Source organism: Platalea leucorodia, assembly GCF_965183815.1.
Source record: "Platalea leucorodia genome assembly, chromosome: 10".
In the NCBI taxonomy this organism is placed as follows: domain Eukaryota; kingdom Metazoa; phylum Chordata; class Aves; order Pelecaniformes; family Threskiornithidae; genus Platalea; species Platalea leucorodia.
Window position 1 is genome coordinate 6,498,807 of NC_138832.1, and position 27,037 is coordinate 6,525,843.

Sequence of the window (27,037 nt, forward strand, 5' to 3'; positions counted from 1 at the left end):
TAATACTTGCTTGATTTGCTTGTTAGATTAAGGGCTTAATTTTTAACTTTTCCAAGTAATGTTAATTGAAGCAGACAATAAGTCTGTCTTCCAGAGACTAATAATTCTTTGAAAAAGCTATTAGCTAGTAAACTGTTACACTAATGTTTACTGGTATTAGTTGCTAATCTGAAGTTACTTTGACTTTTAATGGCAAGACAAGTCATGACTAGTAATGACTACATGTTGTATTTAATCAGCTAAATTGAAACAGGTATCTCTAGATTTAACCTAGCAGAATATTTGGATTTTTAGGTTTGTTTTAAATACATCAGTTGGAACACATTCACATCTACCGCTGCCACAAGCTAATAATCTATGTAATAACAGCCTTCTGATTAGATAGTGCAGCAATGGTGTCCATTGTGATAAGATTTTATAAAAAAACACAGGAACTTCACAAGAGTTAACACTTACGTGATCAGCTTGAGGTGTAGAATTTTTGGGTTTGTCCTCTAGTTTTATTTCTTGAGCCAAATTTCACTAATGGTAACTACCCTTGATGCAATTATAATTTTGGCTAAGTCATGAAAACTGCAACCACTTGAAGTGACAGAATTAAATGAGAAAACCAGGTAGCTCAGAATTAAACAAACTGAAACACAGATAACCTGGAAAAAGTCACTTCTGTTTGTTTAAAAGTGAGCCGTTTGTTTGAGAAAAGGAGTATAAAAATAACAAAGACTGATAAAAAGCATGAAATAGAATCTTGATGTTGTGTGGTCTGTTTCTTTACAGGAAGACATGAACCTAAATGAAGACCGTAAAGCTCCTTTAAGAGATAAAGACTTGACCACAAAACGTGAGATGGTTGTCCAATACATTTCTGCAACTGCCAAATCTGTAAGTAGTCACCTCTCCAAGACAGATGAAAGTAAGAAGCTTAGCTTTGTGAGTGTTATACTTTTCAAGCTTGAAAATTTCAGGTTTTTTGTCTGGATTTATCTTCTAAGAGTGGTAGGGAAAAAAAATATCTGTACTTACTAATATACTTTTAAATGCTTGCAGCTGCGTCTGAAGGGTTAGTTTGTATGGCAGTTGTTGGGCATTGTAAAAACTTGGATGCTTTCTTGTAAACCATAAGAAAATTGCAAATCCAATGATGTAGAGTAATGGATGGAACCTGAGCATATTTCTGTGGAATTCATCTTACGAATTTTTGGTACCAAACGTTTTTCGAAGGGATAGCATGACTTTATGGTTTCATTAATGACATACATACTGGATGTACAATTTGCAGTGTTAGAAACAGGGAATCAAAATATTGAAAGTATTTAAAATCGAAGTCAAGTCAGTATTTTAGCTTAATTTGAATATGTTGAGTAGTGTAGCTGGCTTGAAGACTGCGTTAAATATTCTGCTAAGAAATGTTCTGAAGGTAAATAAAATGATTACTTTAGTGAAAAGATGGTCTTAAAACGAGTTTCAAATTATATTTTGAGTAGAAAAAATGTATTCAGACCTTTGATTTGTGTTGATCATTCTCTGTACTTAAGTTGTTTGATTAACCCTTAGTTGATTGATCCTTCATGCAGAATTTTTGAAGTCTGTCTGTTTCGGGGTGCCAGAAGTGTAAGAGAACCACTGGATGCCCCAACATTTGTTGGGGTGGAGAAATACAATTTCAAATAGTGAAGAGTTGCAATTTATTTTCTGCAGTGGAACTAATAGTAGTGGGACTATTAGTATAAATTATTTACAAAATACAACAGTAATGCTTTTTATGTGTTAAAAATTGGCTATGACAAATATGGTTCTTATCATGTAAAAGGAGAATATGCCACAAAAATTCATGAATGTTGGGTGAAACAGATAGAGAGAGATATATATGTTGTGATTTCCTAGAAATAGGTTTTGTCCTGATTTTTGCCCCTATTTGTTGTATAAAGAATTTTAAAGAAGCTAGTGGGGAATTCTGAGGAGCTGAATGTATATTGCAGTATTGGGAAGAACCGGTGGTGGGGGTAGCTTTGTGTATCCCAGGGGCAGTAGTATGCTTCAAGTGACAAAATTTGCTATCAGCATAGTTCTTCAATAAAATTAGGGAATGCGTATGATTTTATTTGGAAATTAGGATCAATCTCGTCTTTTTTTCACACCTAAGTTTTATTGTGTGCAATAAAAGGTTACTGGATTTGAAGACTATGTGTGGAATAATTGTTCAAATACATAATGGCAGCACTGCTAGCAGTTCTACAGAGCTGAGTCTTGGGTGCTAAATGCAGATAGCATTAAATAATAATCTGTTTCTCAGTGAAATAAACTGGCAAATAAGATTATGTTGGTGTCTGCCTAATGAATCTATAAGCATGGACTGCAAGCAGCACAGTTGACTTGCTTTTCTTTTAACCTTTAAAATCAGCTCTGCAGAGTTAAATTTCAAAAAATTAAAACTACAATGACATGCAATTATTAAATGCAAATGCTTTGCAACTTAAGTGAGGAAAAACTTGCGTTATAATGTGAAAATGGTGATTTACATTTCTGAGACGAGTGATGTTCCTGCATGAGCTCATCTTAAACAAAATCCACGGGCGTTTAGTCTGTCAGGGAAGGGATCCAGTGCTTAGAGCATGGTCTAGCTAAACATACAAGTCATTGGAGAATTATTCAAGCTTATGCAGTGAATATTATGAAATTTCCTGTTAATATACTTTATCTAGACTGTCTTCGGGAGCTATTATTTATGTGTTGTAAGGTTTTTGTCTTCACTTGATGATCAATGTTAAATCTTAAATTTTTCTTAGTAAGCAAAAATATTTTATTGAAGCAGTAGAAACTTTCACAATGGAAGTACTTGCAGTTCTTTCCCAAAACATAGTTGGATGATGGTGATCTCTCTTATATATATCAACATCGAAATGTAGCTGCCTCAAGTACCATCATTTTGTAGCTGAGTAAGAAAAGCATGGCTACCATTGCATGTCTAACTGCTGAAAACGTTAACATTTTGCATTACTGCCACCATATGCACTGCAGCATGGGAAACTTAACAGAACTGGGGATATGTTTGCCAAAATGTACTAGCAATTTAAAAAAAAAAAAAACAAACCCCAAATGTCCTCATACATGAATGTGTGCTTGGAACTTAAGTCAGCGCCAGTATGGATTTTTTACATATGCAAAATGATTTTCCTAATGGAAAAGGGCTTGTATCAAAGTTTGTGTGCTTCAGTAAGTCCTTCTTGTAATCGAATCGCAGCATTTGAATGGAATAAGTTAAGGTTGTTCAGAAATATGAATGACCTTTCTGTAGTGCGTTACTCTAATTTAGATTTTAAATAGCTAGCATCTTAACTGAAAAAAAAATATAAAAAGTAGCGCTCAGTTGTAAAATGTTGATTGGGACCTTACAATAAAGCAAAACCTCATTTTCACTGTTATTTTCGTCTTCTGTTTAGTTAAACTACTATTCTACTTAGTTGAATTCAAGCCCTAACCAATTTTTACTGCATCATGAATTGTCAAACTTTCCTTTCTTCAGCCCATCTTCAGGCTTGTCTTCCATGAAAATGCTGATCGCAGTCAAAATGAGCTTTCTTAAAATTTTCTGCCTTTTTCTTTGGTCACAGATAATTGTTCATCTGTCTGTCTTTTTTATACTGAAAATACTTCGGCCTTTTCTTCTGCTTAGAGCTCACGAAGCACACTTAACAGTTGATGTGACTTTTCTTCCAGTTCACTTCATGTTTGTTTTAGTTAGGCTTTTGAGCTTTCTCCACTCATTTGAAAATATCACTCTCATTTGCTGATGTTGTCTTAACCAAGTTATTTTTAAATTTGGTGCTTCATTTTCTCTGCCTTATGTGCCACCTGCAGCATGTTGACCATGCTTTTCTGAAACACTGTACTGTCTTCAGAGTTCTGAGTGAGAAAGGAACCTTGGTTTTTAATGGATGAAAAAAAGCTTTCCTTTTCCTTGGGGGATGGAGGAAGGATAGAAGCTAATAAGCTGGATGCTTTCATGTGAAGTGATTACCTGTGCTTCTGATTCCTTCTCTCGAAGAGAAAGATTGTTGACCATGGAAATTATACTTGGGAAATGGAGAAGGCTCAGAATTCTGTTTCAGAACAGAACTTCGTGACCTGTCATACTGAATGAGTTGAATATTGGTGAGAGAAGAAGGTAGTAAATTAGGAAAAGGGATTGTCTGGTGATGACAGTTCATCTTGTGCTTCTAGAGGAAGCCTCATCAGGAAGAGGAGAAGAGGTGATTGTGAAAGACTTGCAGGGACTTCTGTTTTCCGAAAGACTTCCTAAGAGAGTAATGGAAGAGATCAGAGTAGAAAATGAAGCAGGTAGAGGCTGAACAGATACAATCAAATTTAGATCTCGGAACAAAATCATACTGTCTCAGGCTTTTATTAAGATAAAAGTGGTTATTCAATAAACTGGCTGCTATCAGATTGCAGCAAATAGCTGACAAGGAAAGGCCTACAATATTTAGGCAGAAGTCTGTAGTTCTGGTGTTCAGAGGAACGTGGTCGTTTGTGCAAAGTGATAGAACAAGGCAGAGATGTGTTGCCTTTCTGCAGTTTCTTCCATGTAAAGTCAACTTCTTGTTCATGAATATGCAGAGATGCTGTTCCATGTAAAAATGAGATGATGTCATTCTGTAAATCACTGCTTAATTATCCATGTAATTAAAAGCATCCATACTGAGCAGTTGAAGAAAAGTGCTGCATGAGATTTTCTGAAATGCAAGTTAGATTTATAACTGTAGGCTATGTTTTTGATTATGAAAACTTAATTAAATTCAGTGATGACATCATCTAAATAGATCAAAAGCTCCATAATAAATGCAGTTGTTATATGTACGAGGAAGTCAGTATGCCATTGTTTTTTTCTGTAGTTTTCTCAGTGTCATAAAGTATCTGACCTGATAATTTTAACAAAATGGCATATCTCTTAACCTTTCAAGATGTAGATGTCAAGCTAGGTATTTAGTTATTTGTTTGTAAATGTGTAAAATACTGATGATTCAGCAGCAGAACATAAGAATTTCAAATTATTTCTCCTGCAGTAGAAATACTGTTTTCCTGTTGAGAAGCTGTAACTCTTGAACAGTTTGAAAAAGTAATAAAAGAATGTAACTACTACTAATGATTAAACGCTGAAAAATTTGTGTGATGCTACATCCTACTAAGTACTTTGCTGTGTTTATTTATGTATTATTATTATCTTTTTTACACAATAACCTCTCTTGGCTGACCACTGCATGCAGATAGTCGGAAGTAAAGTTCCGGTGAGTATGAACATGATAGTTTTGTTTTTTCTTGTGAATACACTTCCATTTTTAGAGATTAGGCTGGAATATTTTGGACTTTTAACTTGGATTTAAAAGTTCAGTGGGTATAACTGGAGCCTTGCTTTATCAAAATAATTATCAAACTACCTCAGTCATGTTTATCTTGCCAGTATAAGATCATTGCTTGCATGTTTGAGGGATCTGTTTTTAAGTTTTCAGAAATCTATTTCCAAATACTTCAGACTCACTGAGAACTCATCTGTTCATCGTGAGCAACAAATATAATTTAGACTTGTCTTGCTTTTTATTGAAGGCAATCACTCGAAAATTTAAATTTATAGTATTTGGCTTACTTCATTCTGTTTAGACATTAGCATGTCCTAATTGTTAGCATTCATAGTTTATCATGGAAATGTCAGCTGCTGCATATCAGTGTGAGAATAAGATTAACGTAGAGGATTCAGAAGGTCAATTAATAAGCATAAGATGAGCTCACTCACAGCATAAATTTTATTAAGTGCTCAGCTACATTTTATGTTAAACCATAGTTGAATTTAGTGATTTTTTTTTTTTTCTTTTCTTTTAAACAAGTATTTGGGACTTAATTTGTTGGACTGAATTCAGCAAGTTTTTATTTCCTGGAAAAAAGGATTTTTGGGGGAATAATTACATATATATTTTAAATGATGGCTGAAAGCAAAGATGTAGTTTTAATTATGGATGGACTTTATTTTTGATTGCAGCCAAAACAGGCTTTTCAGCTAGTGCAAGGTTTTCTACTTAGGTCATATTCAGTACTGCTGTTTTGTAGTAAAAAGAACAACCTATGACTTAAAACTGTCTAATCGTTACCTCAGATGTACTTAAATATATAAGGATACAGCGCAAAGGCATAAAGAAATGGCTGTTGGCTTTGCTTTATTCAGAGTGGTCTTTAAACAGACTTTTCTGTCTCTATTCACCAGTACGTTTTAGTTTTGTACACAGTACTGGTTCGTATGCTGATTGAGAAAATACGTAAGAACAATTAAGGTATTTAAAGGTATTTGATTTTTTTGAGGGGAAAAAATATTAACTCGCCAGTTAAACCAGTTAAAACCAGTTTCAGATAATTCCTGCTGCCATGTAATTTCCTTATGATATGAATTATCCTGAACAGCTGCTTTGCAAAGAGATTATTTTATGAAGGAAACTGGTATATGCCAGAATGGGTAGTGGAGAAACTCTATAATATCTGTTTTCTTCTCCATGCCTTTTAATTTGCAGTCTGATGGAGAGCAAGCATAGTTATTCATTAAAAGCATGTTTTTGCACAGATAACTTGCAAAATAGTAAAATAAGAAACATCCTTGTTAGAGTATGGCTTCTGCATATTATTGCTTAAAGAATGCATGCATCTTGGTGTCCATCTTCTCAGTACATGTTTTTATAGGATTCATCCCTTGGGAGTTGATTGCATCTGCTGGCATACGTAGTCATTTTCCTGAAGATTTACAGATTTACTGTGGTTTGGAAGGAGAAGAATTTTGGACTGTTGATGCTAGTACTTTGTGTTGGGTTGTAGTGACAATTGCAGAGAAGAGGTTTGCCTGTTAATGGGGAGTTTAGAGCTTTGACTTATTTGAGTTTTACTTGGGATCTCAAGCACTGGTGCCCACTTGTCATTTTAGCTGCCTGCAAGGTAACCTTTCCTTGCTTTTATAGACAATGATAATTGCATTGAAATGGCAGCTGCGCATCTGTGTATCTGTAAGGCATTAATATAGATGTCTAAAGTAGGATTAGCTTGTTAGTTCTGTTTTTAATGGATTGAATTAATGTGTTTGACTAGTATCTACAGGGTGAATTGAATATGAACTGTGTAAACTTCAAATTTCTAGTTCAGGAGCTGATAGGGTGTTTCCTCATAGCTTGAGCAAGGATACTGCTTCTCCAAGTCAAATGTGCAACAACTAGAGTATATGTGGTTTAAAAAAAAAAAAAATCATTGAAAATGCTTCTATTGTTTTCCTAAAAACAAACCACCTCCACCTCCCCCAAACAACTTGTCTTATATGGCTTTGTTGTTATACTCTAATTAAAATATAGTGGTTTCTTTGCTTGTGATAGAAACAGAATTGTATTAATAGAGAGTATGCAAAAACTCTTCAGTTAGTCATTGGAGGGGGGGGAGAAGATAAGTTATTACTTCCACTTCTTTAATAATTATGCTGGTACCAGTTACTTGTCTAAAGACCTTTTTTTTTTTTTTTTTTTTTCCCTAAATTATTGAACAGGTATAGTGAATTGGATAGAAGCGGCCACCTATGATACTGTCAGATTTCTATTCAATGCTGCCAGCATTCTCACTGAAGTAAACACTGTCTCATGGAAGCAATGTACTTCTTCAGCTGAACTTGGCTTTAGCTTAAGACCTAATGAGATCTGAATTGTCTGGTGCCTCAAAGAGGAGTAGTTTGTGCAGCTTTTTCTGATCTTGTATTTTAACTGTTACAGCCCATCCATTTGGTTCAGGTGTGCTCCACAGTTCTTTACCACCAATAGACAGAATATCTGCTTATTCCTCATGGATGGGAAAATACTTTTACTTTCCCATTTTGTTAGATATTGGTTCTCAAGCTTGTTTACAGGCCTCTGGTGGCACATCTAAGTAGTGTATAAAGCTGGACATTTGCTAAGTCCCTTCTAATATTTATGAAGGTCCTGGGTGAGGAATTTCTTTGTCTAGCTAGCAACTTTGAAATCACCTGGAGTCACAGTAGATAAACAGAAATAAAAATATCTAAAATATTTAATTGTTGCCTGGTTTTCTAAATATATTAAAAAAAAGTTTGCGTAGAGATTAAACTATGCTTAAGTTTATTTTTCACTATATCCTGCACTGTAAGGTGTCTGTCCTGTCTCTCTGTCACTGTTGTCCCTTAAACCCTGATATGTGTCCTACACAGAGATTTGAATTGATTAGATTTACCTCCTTAATGGGAAAGCAAGCTAGGTTTTCTTTTATATACTTGTTTTTTTGTGAGACTTCCGGGAGTTCCCTTAAGCTTAGTTTTTCACTAAAACTTCATCACTTCCTCAGAGAAGGATTTTAAATGTGTGGTCCAGGCTTTCATTTGAGTTGTCATGAATGAATAATTCTATGCCTTAATTGTAATACTGTAAAGGTGACTGGTCATAAGATTTTTTTTGATCTTATGCATTGATTTAATCTCTGAAAGTTCTGGTGTGGGACCTAACCTTGTGAGTTTCTTTGGACTTCGTTTTTGCCTTCGTCTTTATTAGATGCTCTCACATAAAGCATAACTTTCACTGAGACCTTGTACTTCCGAGTAAATGAGAAGTGTATATATTAGAATCTGATCCATGTAAAGGCTTAGCATTACTTAAAAATAATATTTGAATCAAACTCTCTTTGAATAGGGAAATAAGAGAAATAGCACTTGGTTGTAGCACTCCAGTTAGTATGGCTAGAAGTAAGAGCGGATTGAGACTGAAAAGTTGATTGCAGAAAACAACAGAAAGTAATCCTGTTAAGCTGAGAATTCTCTAGCATGAATTGGAGTATTTGGGTGAAAGGTTTTGAGAATGGATTTTTATGAGCCACCTTTAGTGATTATCTGTTTTGAAGAGGTAGGGAAAAACCAAGAAGAGATGGTTCCTTGTTGCTATGCAGTTAAAGACGCTTAGTCATACAATGGAAAAGTACACCTGTCCCGTAAGGTAAGGAGGCTTAGGAGATCATGCTGCCAATTCCTTTAACTCTTAACCTATTTTAACTGTTTTAGAGGCAGTTGGAGGCCTTCTGAAAACAAGGGGCTAGACAGAGTAGAGGAGCCTCACTAATGTCCTGGACACATAGAAAGAGGGGGCAGCAAGAGCACATCTTGGTTTTAATATGAAAGAAAACGTAGCAAGGACCTTAAATGCCTCATCTGAATAGGTATCTCCTTTGAAGCTTGCAGCAGACTACAGCGGAAGGACTAACCACAGGAAATAATTTTTTTGGAAAAACAAATACATCTTGCATTTTGGAGTGTTTTTCAGGGTCTAGCTTAACATGTATTTGATTGAAGTTTCCATTATCTCTTCATAGATTTTGTGGCTCACAGCAGTGCTTCTGTTTTCTTCTTTTACTCTTAGGGTTTTGGGAACGGCTGTTGTCCAAAATGACAAAAACTCTATCCAGTATTGTGTAGATGGTGTACATTAGTTACCCATATAATCCTTTTCTGTTTCCATCCAATGTAATGAACTGGTCTTGTTTAAAAAAACTTCTAAAGATGTCTTCTAAAGGTGTTCCTGTTTTCTAGTTTGTTACCTTATGGTCTTTCAGAATGATTTTTTCTGTACTGTTATGGTTTTTAATACATAGTGCTAATATACCTTTCTGATTAAAAGTCAGTTCCTACTCTTACAACCTCCACCTGTTTCTTTCTTTTTCCTTCGGTGGAAGAGCATCTCTTTGTATAGGAGGTTGATAGTGACAGACTGGAGTTCCTTTATATCCTATTTACTCATCTTTATGGCTGTCTTGGTCCTTCAATGTGTAACTGGCATGCATTGTCCAGCTAAAGGTGCTATGCATGTCAGCAAGAAACGTCTTCAGAGTTGACATAGTCCAGAGGACACTGTTGTCTTAATGCATTCACAATCTGCGTTAGGTTTTTGTTTTGTTGAGGTAAGGACAAACAATCTGAAAATACATTGTGAACATTTACATAGTTCTGTTATATGAATTAGTACTGGAATGTCTGTAGGTCAAAAATCATTAACTTAAATGTTGGCAAGTCATTTTGTCATCAGCCATACATAGCGCCATTTTTGGAAAATGAACGGTAAGAATTTGAATAGAGCAAACCAGAAACTTCATAAAGAATGTAACTTTTTGAAAGAGAGACAATTAGATGATTACAGTAGTCAGAGAACTTCCTGATACAATTAAAACCAAATACATATAAGTCGTGTTCTAGGTCAGGCACTTTTCACATTACCTTTACATGTCTTTAACAGGTTCTCTTCCATAGGCCATTTAGAGCTAAGGAGCTTTAGGAACTGCATACTAATCACAACCACTCTTCTGAGATAAGCCTACTTTTCTGGAGCTTGTCAGAGCTGTACAAAAGATTAGTTGCACCCTTTGGTAAAATGTTTTGTATATTGTTCACGGTTTTGAATATTACAGCTGTAAAAACTGATTATCAGGTATTTTAATACTGAAATACCTTGTAGGTAGTTATTCTTCTGTAATGCTTCAGCAGGGAGATGAGCTCTTTGTCAAATCTTCCATGTGATTCTTTTATAGCAAACAAGATCCTCTAGAGATCTCTATTAGTGGCCAAACATGGAATTATGGTATAGCAAGAAAGCACTGAGTCATGCAGTTGCATGATTGTAAAAACACTGATTTAACAGTTAGCGGATACCAGCTCCTTTTCAAAGTCGCTTTCAGTGGCTTATCATCTTCCTTTCTTTTGTAGAAGGGAGAATTAATTTGAGAGTCAGGATATGTCCATAGTGATAATGCACAGCTTTTTTGAAACAGAAGACAGGTACAGTGGGAATGATCAGACAGGCTTCATAACAAGTGTGGGGGGTTTTATGTCTCTGTTTATGGTTGTTTCTGCTATGGTGGTGTGAAGTAGATGTTCAATGAGAGTGGGTAGCTGTTAAACGTGTTAATACAACTGAATGATGGAATTAAATTTTTATATCCAAGATGTAGTACATGCACTTTACTCAAAGAAGTGAAGAAGATTCCAGAAAAATACTTACACTTGTGATGCAAAACCTAAACTGTTAAACACTTATGACAAATCAAAGTCAAGTCAGGTGTCTTTAATATTTGTACAGGGAAAACAGTGATCTTAAAATTCACGCAGAAATACTGGCCTTACATGTTATCATCTGAACGCTACTGTGATCGATATAACATTAAGCAGCATTCTGTCTTCTGTGATAGGGTGGACTGAAAAACAGCAAGCATGAATGCACACTGTCCTCGCAAGAATATATTCATGAATTACGATCTGGAATTTCAGAGGAAAAGCTTCTTAATTGTCTAGAGTCTTTGAGAGTGTCTCTAACTAGCAATCCAGTCAGGTAAGTAATAGTTTCTGCTGTAGTTTTCATCATGCTGGTTTTGCTTAGCAATAAAGAATTGTGGGGTTTTTTTAAAACCAGAGTAATTATTCTAATACTTGTTGGCATGAGACAGCACACTGGAAAAGGGTATGTTTGCAACTGTCTGTGGTGTCTTCTCACCTTCACAGTGGTTCTCAACAATTTCCAGTTGTTGGAACTAAGCAGTTGTCTTAATGGTTGATCAGGTCTTCCTGGGAAGTGAGACTTAAAGCAGTGTCTATGAAGAGATGTGCAGGCAGTATTGGGGACGTGACTTTGCAAGTTTTAAATTTGATTAAGAAATAATTAAAAGGATTTTTTCTTCCTTTTTCCAGCTGGGTTAACAATTTTGGACATGAAGGTCTTGGACTTCTGTTGGATGAATTGGAAAAGCTTCTGGACAAGAAACAGTAAGTACTTGGTACTCCCTTTTGAAGGGAGGGGTGGGGGAGCTTGTGAAGATTGTTTGTACTTATGTTATTTTCCTCCTCCCTTTCAAGGCAAGAAAGTATTGATAAGAAGAATCAACATAAACTTATCCAGTGCCTCAAAGCATTTATGAACAATAAAGTAAGAAATATTTTAAATTCAGATACTTCTAGCATGATTGTTTTTGGTTGACTTCAAGATCTATGTAGCATGTTGAATCTCAGAAAAGGAAGGAAAGCTTGTATATTGAGTGTCAGCTGACTCTTTGGAAATGCAAATCATAAACTTAGTGTAACTTTTTGTTGAGAGTCTTATTCATAAGCCTTCTGAATATGCATTTTGTCTTAGTTTTGTTAAATATTATTGATTTTTGGAAGTAAAATATTTGGCAAACAGAGGATGATAGTATGGATTTAAGGTAAGTGAATTATGAAATTAATTGCTCGTGAAATTGAAAGGAAAATATTTATTTCTAAATTCTACTTTCAATACGTGATTGGTTTTGTTAATATAATGTACTTTTCACCTGATTTTTGAATCGAGTATGATTTAATATCGTTTTAGCTACAGTTTTTAAGTTGGTAGGTAGTGGGTAAAGGATAAAACTTTGGTCTAGTTTAAGTTGTATCTAACTTGTTTCTAACATGGGTTACTCGTGTTCACAAAGCGCGAGTACTGCTTCTGGAAGTTGATGTGTTAAACTTGTAATTTTGCTTTATTCATAGCAAAATCTGAAGTGGTGTTATAATGATTTATTCCTCCCCACCTGTAACAAATATAACTGTGCATTAAAGTTACTTTTAACTACCGTTACTCAGTTTAGTATAATCTCACTTACAGAATAGCCTGTCTGCTGAAGTGGGAAAAGTAAACTTAAATGGTCACGTGCTTCCCCCTGGCTATTCCTACACTTACAGTGTAACTTCAAACAATTAGATATGTGATTTACCAACTATCCTGTAGTTAATGAAAATGAAAAAGAAAAATAATGCTACTTTTAAATAAATGCCAGTGTGTAAGTTTTTTTGATTTAGCTGTACAGAAAGTGAAATAGAATATACAATAAATAAAAGACAGTTGTTTCAAAAAAGAATTTCAACCTCTATCAGTTATTGTGTGGAAAATATAATTTTGACTTGCCAGGAGCTGTTACAGTTACAGGAAAAAAAAATGAACAAATTTTTCATACTGTTGAGGTGTTCCAGATATAGATAGAAAATAAAAACTAGTTTGTCTTTTGGTGGATGCCTGATTTTACAAGACACGGTATCTTCCTTAGGAGCTGACTCTCTTTCTTTATTAGGAGAAAGCCTCAAACGTAAGATTGGGAAGACTGACTTGTGTCCCCAAGCGGTAACAGCCAGAAGGTTTTAGTAAAGTGTTGCCAAACTTCATGTGGGGGGGAGGAGGTGTGAGGATTCCTAAGGATCTGAAGCCCAAAGGTTATGATGAGTATTCAAGGCAATTACAGTCTTTTCACTTAAGCTTTTTGTTTCTTTAAGTACGGTTTGCAAAGGATTCTGGGAGATGAAAGAAGTCTCTTGCTGTTATCAAGAGCAATTGATCCAAAGCAACCACACATGATGACCGAAACGGTGAAAATACTTTCTGCCCTCTGCATTGTTGGAGAGGAAAATATGTAAGTACGATATTGAAACGAAAACATTTTTTTTAGAGTGCTCATGAGTTGTCACTTTGGTCACAGGTGAGAGAACTTGTCAGTGAAACAAATGTAACCTGTTAAGTCTTTACTTTCTTAATGTAGTTTAAATGAAAACAGACTTTCACCTGTTCTGATGCATTAATCCAATATTAAATCAGACAAAAGCAAATGAGCAGAGATCTACAAACCGTGGTTTAAGCGGAAGGTCTGAAAGGACTACGATTGCTTACTATAGAGAAGACTTAGTGAGCCATAAGAGTTCATAAATGGCTGCTGAAAAAAGAATATATGTTGCTTCATATATCCCTGATGAGTATGATCAGGAATTGTGAACTTTTAATTGCCACAAGGAAAGCTGTCAGATGTAAAGACAATTTAGAACAATGTGTGTTAGCATGGGGCACTACTGAGCCTATTACTGTGGGGAGGATTGAGATTGGGACATCTTCCCTGAAGAGGGGAGATGAACTTACTTGTATTTGAAATTTACTGATTTGACACCACGTTAAGATTTTTCATTAGTTTAGAAAATCATATTAATAATATAGAAATAAATATATTTATGGATTTTATTAAAATATCAACTCTGCCTAAACATACCAAATTTGAAAGGGGCAAAAAGTTTACATTTATAGCTGAAGTTTTGAATAGTTTAAGTTATGGAGTTATGTAGCACATGTCCATGAGCTTTTTAAAACCAAGATAATCAGTTGGCACATGTTTGCTTTGAATTATTGAGTGTCTTAGTTTACTGAAGGTTAAAAATGGCAAACTCTGTGTCTTATATGCAATAAATAGATAAAAACTTTTTTATTTCTGAAAAGACAATTTATTATAATTCCCAGATGTTAAATGTGTCAGCTAGTACCTAGTGCACAGTCTTGCAAAAGTAGTGATTTTTTTTTTTCCCATTGGTTGTTTCCTAGCTTAATGTCACAATAATTTAGAGATTTATTCACCTTGTTTTTTTTAATTCAACATTATCCTTGTAGATATTTTAACACTTGGTTCTTGGCTTGTTTTCAGCTTTATATAGCTAAGTATAGATAAATGCATTCAGCTTCTCTGTCAGTGCACTAAAGTCTTAAGTTGTGTAAATAGTGGGCTAAGTATCTTTAAAATGAGAAAGTTGACTGTGGTACGCTTTTTGATAGTTTATCTTTCTCCTAGTCTGGACAAGCTTTTAGGTGCTATAACAACTGCTGCTGAAAGGCACAATAGGGAACGTTTTTCTCAGATTGTTGAAGGACTGGAAAACCATGAATTCTTACAACTGCAGGTGGGTTTACTTTTTATATGCTTACTAATACTTCAGAAATAATCTAAAATACTAGAAGACTGTATATTATTTTATGATCTTTAAATTATTAACCAGCAAAATCTTTTAGTGCTATTACTCCAGTGTTCAGTAAGAGGAAAAATAAATAGAAATGGCCTGCTATACTAGATTTTCTAATTGTTAATGGTGTGAAACAACGAAACTCACTTCCTTGTCCCAAAAATAGGATTAAAAAGTCATGACCTTAATAAAAAGAGAGTAATTAGTGATATTCCTTTTCATAAATGCCAGATGTAATGCTCAGATCATAAGTCTGTGAAAGCATTTTATTATCTTTGTCGCTGCTTAAGTCTTCTTGACCGGGAATTTTGTGGGGTTTAATGGACCAATAAAAATCCAGCTCTCAGTCTGTCCTCTGGAGTGTTGTAGTTACTGTTATTGGAGCCCAGAGGAGCCTGGAGTTTAAGGAACTGGAGGCAGTGCTCCCTGTATATCTTTTGGATTTAGGGAAGAAGCGTGAAAAAGTACTTCCAAGTTGCATTGCTTGTTTAAGCACCCCTTCCCCCCCACTACCCCAGCTCTTGCCCCCCCCAAAGTAAACAAAAAGTCCGGTGCTTATAGCTGTGAACTGATTCCATCAAAGTAATATATTTGTAAAAAGACAGAACAAGTTTGTGTTGTGCTCTTGAAGTGAGAATTTGAGTTTAATTTAGAACCACAACTGGAATGCCTTAACTGGGCACACACTTCACATACCTTACTGTTTGAAGTACCTGTGGCAGGAACACACTTCCAGTATTGTTCACCTTTCTGTAATATTACTGAATAAAGAAATAGATAAGCATAGATCTTTTTAAAATAGTTAAGTATTTTGAAGAGTTTTTTTTGTACTGAAATTTTCTAGGAACTGCAGTCAAAAGTTTTATTTGGCTATGAAGGATTTTTGGTAACTTGTTGTCATTCTCCCTGGTAATGACAATTTAAGTTAAATCCTAGCCTATCTCTGGTAAATTGAATGGTTGACCATTTTTGAAAAATTAATGACACAAGGCCAATGATAATTCATTAATCATTTAATAATATGAGAAGTAAATTGAGTGGAAGTAAAACTGCTAGTATTAGATATTTAAAGCTCAGTGTCATTCAACATAGCCATCCTCTTACATTAAACAGAAATAAGCCACAGTCAAAACTGATCAGTGTCAAGAATACCTTTTTATAGCTTTCACCTTCAGTATACTGACTTTATAGTCAGCTGAAGATAGATGTATGGCTTAATGTAACTGTCTTTGTGCAAGGAGTGCTTAGATTTCAAACAAAGTCATGTATTGAAAAGAATTACTTCAGGAACTACACTGCTATTGCCCCATGGGCAGCGTGTAGTAATTTACTTTTTATGCTAACCTGTCCTTTTGAGTCCTTCTGTTATAAAATGTAATGCTGTTTCCTTAGCATAGGCATGCAGATTTCTTCCATTTCTAAGAAACCTTTAAGATATACATGCAGCTGTGTTACTACTGATGGGACTTTTGGCAGCAGTATATGCAGCCTCTTAAATGTTCAGATATATAATAACTATGACGTGTGGATGGGGTGTGTCCATTTTTGGCAGGGTACCATATGAGATTAGTAGCGTGCAGCAGGATATTGTTGCTACTTTTGTCAGCGAGAACTGTGCATTCATTGGTGTCCATCTCTAGGGATAATCTAGTGAGATTTTAAAATTATTTTTATAAAATAATAAAATAATCTTCTGTGCCAGTGATCTTTACTGAGTCGTGTCCCATGTTCATTGCTGCCTATGTGTCAGTGGATAGAGTCGTTTATTCTCTGTATGCACCTGAAAAGCCCAAGAGTTTTGGTTGCTATTAGAATGCAAGCTTTTTTAATTGCCTTTTTTTTTTGGTAACTGCAAGTGTTTGCATAGAGACCAAGTGGCTGAATATCCTACTAAAGGATGACTTTGACTTATTTCCTTCTCATAATACAGTATCTACACAAATTTTGTATTGCTAAGGTACCATGGCTGAAAGATATGGGAAAGTAGAATGCAGGCAGGGCAGGTATACCTGCATGGAAGGTATTCCCTTTTCTATTTTTAAATCATCTATGTGTCAGCTATAGTTGTCTTAATGCCATGTTTACCATCAGCAGTTCTTGTTTCAGAGCTGATGAGTTAATGATGTTCAGTAAGTTTCTATAAATGACATTCTGTTATGCTATCACAAAAGAATTCATTGTGAAGTTGTCTCCTACTTTATGGCCTTATTGATTTAAAACAAACAAAAACAAGCACACGACGTTTCTCCTCCCTGCCCCAAAACCTCACTTATACGTCAGTATAGGTACAATTGCAAGACTCGTTAACTTGTTTCTGACAAAATCATTTTTTACGTGTAATGTATTAGCACAAGCCATTAAGCCAGATTCTCTTCTGGCAAAAGCAATCATAGCAGATGGCACCTCTTCTCTCTATTAATTTCAGATTGGACATGTACTTTGGCTTGTTAAGTCATGTCATAGTAGTAAAATAACAAGAATCATTCAAGCGAGCATGATGGTACTACGTTATCTGAAGATGCAGCTATAAAAGGGAGTGCCTTTGAAATAGTGTTTTAATAGAAATTTAAGACTCCATAAGGTGCTCCATTAAAACTAAATAGTGAATGTAATTAAACCAGGAAGGGTGCTTTTATCTGACTTTTTTTCTCTGCAGCTATTGATTTTTATTTATTTATTTTTACTACTCTAATGCTACTTCTATTTGCAGTTAACGTCTTTTACCAAACTTCGTATTTCCCTGGAGTCCCATTTTAGTCTTTAACGTGGATCAGCACTTTTGGCATTATGCTATTGTCTACCTGTTTTAAAATAAATCAATTAAAGCTCACAGCTGTTCAATTAAAGCATTAGCCAGTATCCTGAGACTTCAGGCATTTTGCAAAAGTGCTGTGCAGAAATAGAAAAGACACCTGGTGATGTGAATTATTTTGTGTATGTGTGTTCTTGGGGTGGTTTGTTGTGGTTTTTTTTTTGTTTGTTTGTTTGTTTTTTTTTTTAAATTTTCAATTACTGTAAAAACAGGTTGTTTTCAAATTGGCGAATACTGAGGAGAAAGGAAGAGTTGCAGTGTGGAACTGTAGTGTGGGAATAACTTTCTGAGACAAAGTACGATCCTTCATGTGACACAATTTTTACATAGAAGCACTCACAATATGAAAACAGCAGTGTTTGATGTTGCCTAAATTTAAAAAGTCAAGTGTTGTATCTGTGCCACATAATAAATAATATCCATCTTTTTGCATGGGGTTTTATAATTAAACTGAAATAGTTAAAGACTGTATTTATTTTCATTCTGTACATACTAAAAGTTTTTGCCTATATTTCCGATAACAGGTAGCATGTATGCAGCTCATCAATGCCCTTGTTACATCTCCAGAAGATCTTGATTTCAGGATACACTTGAGAAATGAGTTTTTACGTTGTGGCTTGAAGAAAATACTGCCTGTAAGTCATGTGTATATAGGAATTGATCACAGTCAACTGTTTGTGAATGTTGAAGATAACCAAATTGTTTTACTGAGAGTAGCAGATGTCAAAGATTGGGAATGGGGAAGGTCAGACCTGGAAAGGACTATCAATCCAAATCTGCTTTCGTTCTGCATAGTTGCAAATTTAGGCTCTCATTAGCTGTGTAAACCAGAATGGTAGTTGAAACAAGTCAATATATTAGAAATTAAATTAGGGTAGTTAAATTCAGCATAATGAGCTCAGAGTACATGCAGTGAATGTGAGTCTGGCTGTGGAACCAATCTTGGATTAACTTTCTTTGTATATGCCGTTCCTGTTGTTTTCTGTGAAATGTGTTTTTCTTTAATCTGCCTTCTGAAAATGCTTTTGGAGTTTTTAAGGAAAAATCAAATCGATGCCTTTGTTCTCTTTGAGACTGCATGTTTTCATGCAGCTGCACAGAAGTATGCCTTTATGGGTAGATGTGTATGAATATTTGTGACTTAGGGGTAGATTTATAGCTCTTAACCAAGAAATCATTCTGATGCTTACATCAAGAATATGTATAATTAAGCTACTCAGCAGTTTCTCGCAAAAGATGAGAGAAATTAAAGAGTACCTTCTTATATTTTTGTGAAACAGAATTTATACCACTATAAGTTTTAAGATATGAAGTGTTGAATCATCAACATTTGTCAGGAATAAAAACCTTCACTTTTTAGCACATTCAGCTTTGAAACTGCTGCTGGTGTGTGTATGTTGTTGTTGTTGTTCTTTTTTTTTTTTTTTTTTTAAGGTATGCATTTAGGTTTTCTATCATGTAGATACATTAATGTGATCTGCTGTCTTTATTTGCTGTAGAACATCTGAAAGCCTGAAGAACTCTTAGTTTTTTTTTCTAATTTACTGAAAGTTAGTAAATCAACAAATGCTTAAAAACTTTAAGAATTGGGGGTGGGTTAGGTGGCAAAGAAACTGAATTGTAATAAATTATGATGTAAAACTTCGTAGAGTGTACTGACGTACAGATATATGAGTTTAAAAGCAATTAATGTTTAGTGATAACAATCTTTTCTAAAAATGCTGAACAGCTATTGTGTTGAATTCTGTCTCTAGTAAGGTTAATTAATATTTCATGTAAGCTGTAATATCAACTAAAATAGTCAATACCATTTTGCTGTTTGTTTATTTATAAGATATTAATTACAACATACACACTGAACTCAGATCATTAATTGCGCAGGGAATGAATGTCCAACATAGAGGATTTTTTTTTTTTTTTATTAGAAAGCAACTTTCTTAATGATAAAGCATCTTAAGAAGACTTTATGCTCATATCTGTGCTTAAGGGTAAATTTTCAAGAAATTTATAAATGATAGTTTCTTGAACAAAAAGCAATCAGGAAGAGGGAGGATCCGTATTTCTTTCCCTTAATCTGTCCAGATTCACAGTAGCCTTCTCTGGTTTTCAAACATTAGAATTGCTATAAGCCTCTACTTTTTGGGGGAACATACACAGTTGCCATTTAGTTTATGCCTGCTATGTTCGCTGATATTTTGCCTTAATTTTTCTCAGCTGTGCATCATAATAAAAAACCTCAGGCACTGTGTTACAGCTTACTCCTGTTTGAAAGGTTAATGTCTTATATTTTGTCATGATATAATCTTTGAAGGGGGGGAATTCTTGCTTTAAAGAAGGAAAAATTAAGATATACTATGCCTTGAAAAATAGGGCTTGAAAGATAAGGATAATGAAGAGCTTGATATTCAGCTGAAAGTGTTTGATGAGAACAAAGAAGAAGACTTAATCGAACTGTCACATCGTCTCAATGATATCAGAGCTGAAATGGAATATCCTTTATAGAAATGGTGTTATAACTTGTTGCCTCATTTAATAACTTTATTAAATGTAAGTTAGAATGTTCTACGTGCAGTTTATTTGTCACAGTTGTGTATCTTACCAGGGACTTTCTCAAGCAAATTTCTTTCCACTCATTTTTAGTTACAAACTTATTTAGAAAATTAGTGCTTAAATTTGCATGTCAAATGTAAGCCATAGGGAATGGAATTAATTTTTCATAAATAACATTTACTAAGCTAAACTCTGGTTTGTAATACATGAAGATATAAAATTACACCCATGGAAGATTATAAGTTTGAAGAAAAATGAGTTTTGATAACTAGGTTGGAACAAAATTTCTAGTAGGTTCTGAAACACTTAAGATGCATGCCTTCTCTAGTTGTGAAGAAGCAGTAAATTTAAAGTTACCTAAGTTCAGAATGGTTGCTTGCAGTTTTTAAGAGTAGTAGCTGATACTTATGAAGCAGGGGAAGGTAGATTCAATAAATGAGAGGAATATAAAATCACTAACAAGTAATGTTGTTGCATTACAGAACAGGTAATTACAGGTAACTTTCTTCTTTAAGAAATTAAAATGATTGACTAGTGTGTATTTGGGAATAGCCTGGCTCACTTCAGAATGAAAATGAAAGCTTTGTTTGAAATATGTTTATAGGATTCTATGATAATAATATGTAGTATGATTTTTCTGAGTAGTAATGAAATGTCTTAATTGTTAAACGGGACAGTTTCTGTGGATAATCTTAGTGGAAAAAGGATATTTACTAATAAGGACAGTAGTTCAGAGCGTTGAAGGGTTTTACTTGAACAATATGAACAACATCTAGGAAACTGGGTTTGGGGTGGGTGGGTGTTTTGTTGTGTAGTGTGGGGTTTTTGTCTTCATTTGGTTGTTATTTTTAATTTTTGTTTTTTAAGTCCTTGTATTTCCTTAACAATGTTTGCACTGATGTGAATGAAGTATTTCATCTGCTGTATAATATGTTAAAAGATACTTCTTCTGAAAATTACTTCTTGTCAATTCTCCAACATTTCCTTCTCATCAGGAGTGATTACTATGTCCGGTAAGTGTCAGCTGTCAGGTTTGATTTTTGGAGGGGGTAGGGGGAAGAACAGAAATCAAGATGCTGGCAAACGGAGTAGCTCATAATCACACATGAATAGTTGCTCTGTAACTGATGTGTTATTTGTCTTTCTGCTCAATGTTCGTATTGAAAAGATCTTGTTTACTGTAATAATGCTTATTTCAAAGACTTGAACCTTATTCTAACACTCTTATCCCAAAATCTCTTAACTTGTTGAGCACTTTTTCCTATATTCAAGTTTGATAGCTTCATGACTTCAAAGAACTTGAAAATTAGTTGTACAACTAATAACTGAAAATACTTCCACAGTGCCTTATATCTTGTCTTTTCAATGCAAGCTTCTCTTATGTGCACATAATGTCTTAGCGGTGTCAAAGTACCAGATACAAAATCTTGTTTTAGGAAGTAATTTTTTTGTTGCAAAGGGATGATAAAAACAATTGATATGCAAGATTATAAAATTAAGAAGTAAAATATAACCTGAGAAATCTTCAGGTTTTATATTTTTTTTTTTAAATTTGAAATTTTGGAATATCATCAATTTAGGTTTGAGGGTTTCCTACTTTGAGAGCTCAATGATATGTGAAATTGAGATGTAATACCTTGCACTGGTAAGAACTAATAATTTTGAGAACAGACTCTCCTAATGTTAGGGGTTCCTGATGTTGTTGTGTAGAGATGTGTGTCAAGCAATTAAGTTAATAATTAACTTGTTTTCTAAGTAATTGGTATTTTTGCCAGTGATGGAATTCATGGTGGTGAGAACGTGCTAAGTAATTCTTGCAGCATATATTGAAAATACTAAAGACGTTGCTTGTTTTATTGGTTATTGTTTGGCAAAGGATAAATGAAAAGTGCACCGTATTTTGTGGAGTCCTGAACTTCAGATATGCCTCTGAGAAACTGGCAACAGTGCTTCATTAGACAGAGTACAAATAAGACTTTTAACTTGATCCTTTTACTGGCCATTGTATAATTCATATATTAGGAGTTAAAGTTGCCCCTTTTTTTCCTCCTCCATGTTGCATAAATGATTGTTCATGTTCTTATTATCTTGTGAAATGTTTTCTTTGTTAGACCTCAATATTACAAGATAATAGAAGAATGCGTATCGCAGATAGTATTGCACTCAAGTGGCATGGACCCGGATTTTAAATGTAGAGGAAGAATGGATGTGGATTTTACTCATCTTATTGGTTTGTATACTATAAGCAATTTTACCTTGTTTTACTGAAGTGCATGTTTTTCTTTGTATGATTCTGTCTAAACTTAAATTGGCTGTGTGAATTTTTTCTGTTTTCTGGAAATACACATGTAAGCTACAGGTGTACTTGTGGAGAAGGCCAGGTCAAGCTCTGCAGCCTTTAATAAAATGTGAGAGGGTAGATTGAGATTAGGTATAAAGAAGAAATTCTTCACCATGAGGGTGGTGAGGCACTGGAACAGGTTGCCCAGAGAAGTTGTGAATGCCCCATCCCTGGCAGTGTTCAAGGCCCGGCTGGATGGGGCTTTGAGCAACCTGATGTAGTGGAAGCTGTCCCTGCCTGTGGCAGGGGGGTTGGAACCAGATGATCTTTAAGGTCCCTTCCAACCCAAACCATTCCATGATTCTATAAGTCTGATGAAGTTTACTTCTCCAAATTTGTCTTGACTTATATCTGAATACAATAGTCTTAAAAACCAAAAGTTGCTTGTTCATAAATTCTGTGAATTTCAGGTCTGTTAAAAATATCAAAAATTACGTTAGCAGTGATTGTTAGAGGATTTACAATAGCTATGTAGTTCATTCTAAGAATATTTTCTGTAATATTTTCCAATTATTTGAGGTTAGTTTAAGGTAAACTAATCAGTTAAAGCATTGAGGGACTGTGGATGTTCATGTCATGTGGAAACAAGCAGCTGAATAAATACTATATCACTGAAATAGCAGTTATCAGCATTTAGAAGTGTTGTTTTACGCTTTTCTTAAGATTGGTGGGGTAGACTGTATTCTTGAAATACAAGGGTATCTCGAGTAAATATTTCATAGGGGGAAGTAATTGCTCTTGGAGAACACATTCATTTGGGAAAACTTTTTTTTTTGGTGATGAGACAAAAGGAGCAAACAGGTGTTGTACAGTTTGACCTTGTGGGGGGAAAAGAAATTGCTTTCTAAAAGATATGCTGCATATCTAAGAAGTATTTCTGTGTTTTCTATTCATTTATGACTCTAAGACTGTGATCACTTGATCTTACATTAAGATCTTACCTCACCTTGCCTTCTGTTTCCACTGACCTTCTAGTTTTAGGGATAACTGGTTTGTCTATCCATGCCAATTCCAACTTATAATATATAGTTACTTGTGTTTACCTCACTTATAAAGTGTTCAGAGTTTTATACTGCATGAAAAGTCAATGGAAGTGCTTTGTACCATTGTTGAGTGAAGAAATCTGTGCTTCACAGTCTGTCTAAATTCTCCTTGCCTACAAAGTAATTTTACTGAAATAAGGAAGTGCTTGATTTCTGGATTCCTAATCCGGAAAGGAAGCTTTCCGATTTGAAACCTCAGAAGTAACTATTACTTCATACTAATGTGAAAATCCTTTTTTCTTATTTAGTAATAGATTCATATAAAAGAGAAGGACATGCAGACTCTGATCTGTCAGAGACAGAACAACTGTGATGATTCATCTTCAATTTTCTTGGTCATGTGTCCTCACCACTTTTTTTATATTTACAGATTTTGCTCATCAAAATAATTGACCAAATGTTTGGTCACATCCATCTAGTAATTCATTGTATTTTTTTGTCTGTTGCTTTGTTTGATGGGGTCATAGTGTAATTATGGTTGGAAGGCACCTCAGAGCTGTGATACATTTTACCTGACTCTGTGTGGTATTTTGTTTAAATTCTAGATGCATGTGTGGACAAAGCTAAAGTAGAAGAGAGTGAAAAGAAAGCAGCAGAATTTTCCAGAAAGGTAAGTCCTAATCATCACTCTTTTTAAGGTATGGAACAGAAGCCTGACAGGAACACAGTAGACTTGCTTCACAGTAGAAACTTAGTGGAAACAGGGAAATAGTGTCTCTCACAGGCAGGATGTTCTTTCACATTTCTCCGTGGGTTTTGGGTTTTTCTGTGTGTGTGTACATGGCTGAGATTCAGCTTACTCTGAATTCAAAAGCAGACGAGTGGTATTAGCTGTACATATCTTCAGTTGTATTTCTCTGCTGTAGATAGCTGATGGGAAAAATTCCACTTGTTGCTATTTTGTCGTGAAATACATAGTCATAGTTAAAAACTAAAGTGCAGGTATATGCTTAAAAAAAAATTGGGGGGGGAAATGTTCATAGCTCTTCATCTAGCTTTCTTTTAGAACCTAAAGAAACTTACTGAAAAGCAGTGTCATTCAATGTTTGAAAAAGCATCGACTCTTTAGGCACAGAGATGCTAACATTAAAATACTGCTGAATTTCCTTATAATGCCATGATAAATTATTACGTTTTGAGGGAGAGTAATTTATTTCATTATTATTTACGTTTAGGGATCTTACAGTGCATTTTGGAACCTGTCTTGCAAACAGGTCTATTATTCTGGTCCAGTTCTCTTTTATTAGGAACTTGATAACTAAGTCCTGTTTCAGTCATGGGCAGTTTTCATTTACTACTAGATACAGGAGAGGTTAGACATTTAAAATTATTTCTGTAGGAGGAATTGCAGCTCAGTAATAAAATTTTTTGGGGATATTTCTAAAGAAATTGATGCTTATCCTTCTGCTTTATCACTATTGGTGTTTGTGCTGAAAATATCTTGATACAACATGTTTTCTCAAGTTACATAAATTCCTGTTTCCTACATTATGTTAATGGAGAATTCATTGCTCTCAGCTCATCACATCCTATCTAAGGATATGAAACGCTGAATATACTGTATTAGCTGAAATAGTACTAAAGTTTATATACCCTGTTGTGTATTAGAAGCATCCAAAATTTTGATTTTTGCTGGCCTGGTCTAAGAAGCCTTTTGCAGGCCAAAAGGCAGTACATATTCTTGAACATGATGATTACAAATTTCAAATGAAGGGTTGAATGAAGTCATTAGGTTTTCTCTCTTCAGTGGTAAATGTGGATACATTTTTAATCGGAGTTACGGTGTCTGAGCTTTACAGAAAGCACATTGTTGTGATGCTTCCCTGGCAGAGTTATTTATCATAATGTACCTTGTTAGTGGCAGTCAACACATGTTCTTCCTAGTCATAAGTTGTTTTGTCCTGTGGAAGAATGAATAACAGAAGCTTTTAAAGATGCTAATAATCTCTTAAGCCTAGCAAACAGTAGCAGGATGAAAATATACAGCAAATTTCTCACAATAATATTGTAAACTGGACTTCGTTTTATATGGGACATCAAGACTAAAGGGATCACTAACTTATTTGGATACCTCCTTTCTTGTGTTACTTTATGGATGATACTGCTGAAGCTGCACACATCTCTCTTCAGAGTTAAGCTCGCTGCATGAGATGTTTACTCGAGTTTAGTTTGAGAAGTCTTCAGTGTTCTGTTGGCGGGGGGGAACTGTTGAACTTAGAGCTGTACAAAGTAGCTGGAGCTGAGTGGCTCTGTGTCATGACTTATTGATGGAAGAAATTATGTGGTACTAGAAGAACACATACTGGAAAAATACTTCTTTTTTTTTTTTCTTTCTTTTTAAATTTAAAAGTGCATTTGTTGCTCTAGTTGTGATATTGTTCAAAGAATCCCTGAAACTATAATATCTAATGTGGACATAAATGGACAAATACTTCTGTGTTGGTTAATCATTACAGTTTGATGAAGAGTTCACAGCTCGACAAGAGGCACAAGCAGAGCTTCAGAAACGAGAAGAGAAAATCAAAGAACTTGAAACAGAAATCAAACAGCTACAAACCCAGGTAATAAAACTAAATCACAGTAAGTTCCATGGTTGAATTTTTTTTTTTTTTTTTTTTTTTTTTTTTTTTTTTTTTTTGAGTTGAAAAGAAATTGCCCAGGAGTGTATTGTCTTTATGGAGTTTGAAATGTATGTTATAGTTGTATTGATTTGTTTTTAAGCCAGCATAAACTACTAAAGATAGTTAATGGAGGTAACATTTTTTCAAATAGTAGTATATTCAACATCTGTCACAGATACTTGCTTTATTGAGGAAAAAATTTCCTTAGGCTATGAAAAGTTTGAATCCAGCCTGAGATTTTTTTCTCCAAGTACTTATTTATGCTTTAACATTACTACTTCTGTATGTTTTGTGGAAAGTGTTTGTTTCGGAAGGCTTTATACTTGAATTGCAAAGATGGAAATCATGATAGCTGTGCATGCACAATACACGTACCTTTCAGCATGTGCATGCAACTGATAAGGTTGGGTTTTTTTTTTTTTTTTTTTGAACACTGGATATCAGACTGTAGCCATTTCTAAGATGAATATTACACTAGCTTTATACAGCCTCATAGGTAAATATAATAAAAAATGCAAGACCTTATGGAAGTGGAACGTGATACTTAATTTCAGCAAAGCTGATTTTACTTGCATTCATTTCCTCTTGAATTTTGCTCACAAGCACCAAAACTATATCTCCAAGTGATCTGTCCTGGATCACTAGTGAAGCAGAGAAGACAAAAAATGCTGCCTGTTGACCCCTCACCATCTCTCTTGGGTTTCTTTTGTCAATGACAATGAATTGGGTTTTAGACAGGTCTTTTATACCCTTTAGGAACCAACAGATACTATGGTTTGATCTTTTTGCCTCAGCCTGGTTTATTCCCTACTCCTTCAATGCTAGGCA

General features: G+C 34.7%; 1 protein-coding gene across 4 annotated transcripts in view; it reads left to right on the plus strand.

The window, feature by feature from the left end:
* DIAPH2 (diaphanous related formin 2) overlaps nt 1-27,037 on the plus strand; it is a 251,721-nt gene that overhangs the window by 25,126 nt on the left and 199,558 nt on the right. For 3 of the 4 annotated variants that reach the window (XM_082323488.1, XM_082323490.1, XM_082323491.1), the window contains 13 exons: nt 778-882; nt 5,265-5,285; nt 11,251-11,390; nt 11,747-11,821; nt 11,912-11,981; nt 13,343-13,479; nt 14,674-14,782; nt 18,179-18,289; nt 20,025-20,143; nt 21,101-21,217; nt 22,316-22,434; nt 24,134-24,198; nt 26,045-26,149. In XM_082323488.1, the coding sequence (XP_082179614.1) occupies nt 778-882; nt 5,265-5,285; nt 11,251-11,390; nt 11,747-11,821; nt 11,912-11,981; nt 13,343-13,479; nt 14,674-14,782; nt 18,179-18,289; nt 20,025-20,143; nt 21,101-21,217; nt 22,316-22,434; nt 24,134-24,198; nt 26,045-26,149 (1,293 nt within the window). The remainder of the gene's footprint in view (nt 1-777; nt 883-5,264; nt 5,286-11,250; nt 11,391-11,746; nt 11,822-11,911; nt 11,982-13,342; nt 13,480-14,673; nt 14,783-18,178; nt 18,290-20,024; nt 20,144-21,100; nt 21,218-22,315; nt 22,435-24,133; nt 24,199-26,044; nt 26,150-27,037) is intronic. The other variant, XM_082323489.1, reaches the window with a different exon arrangement.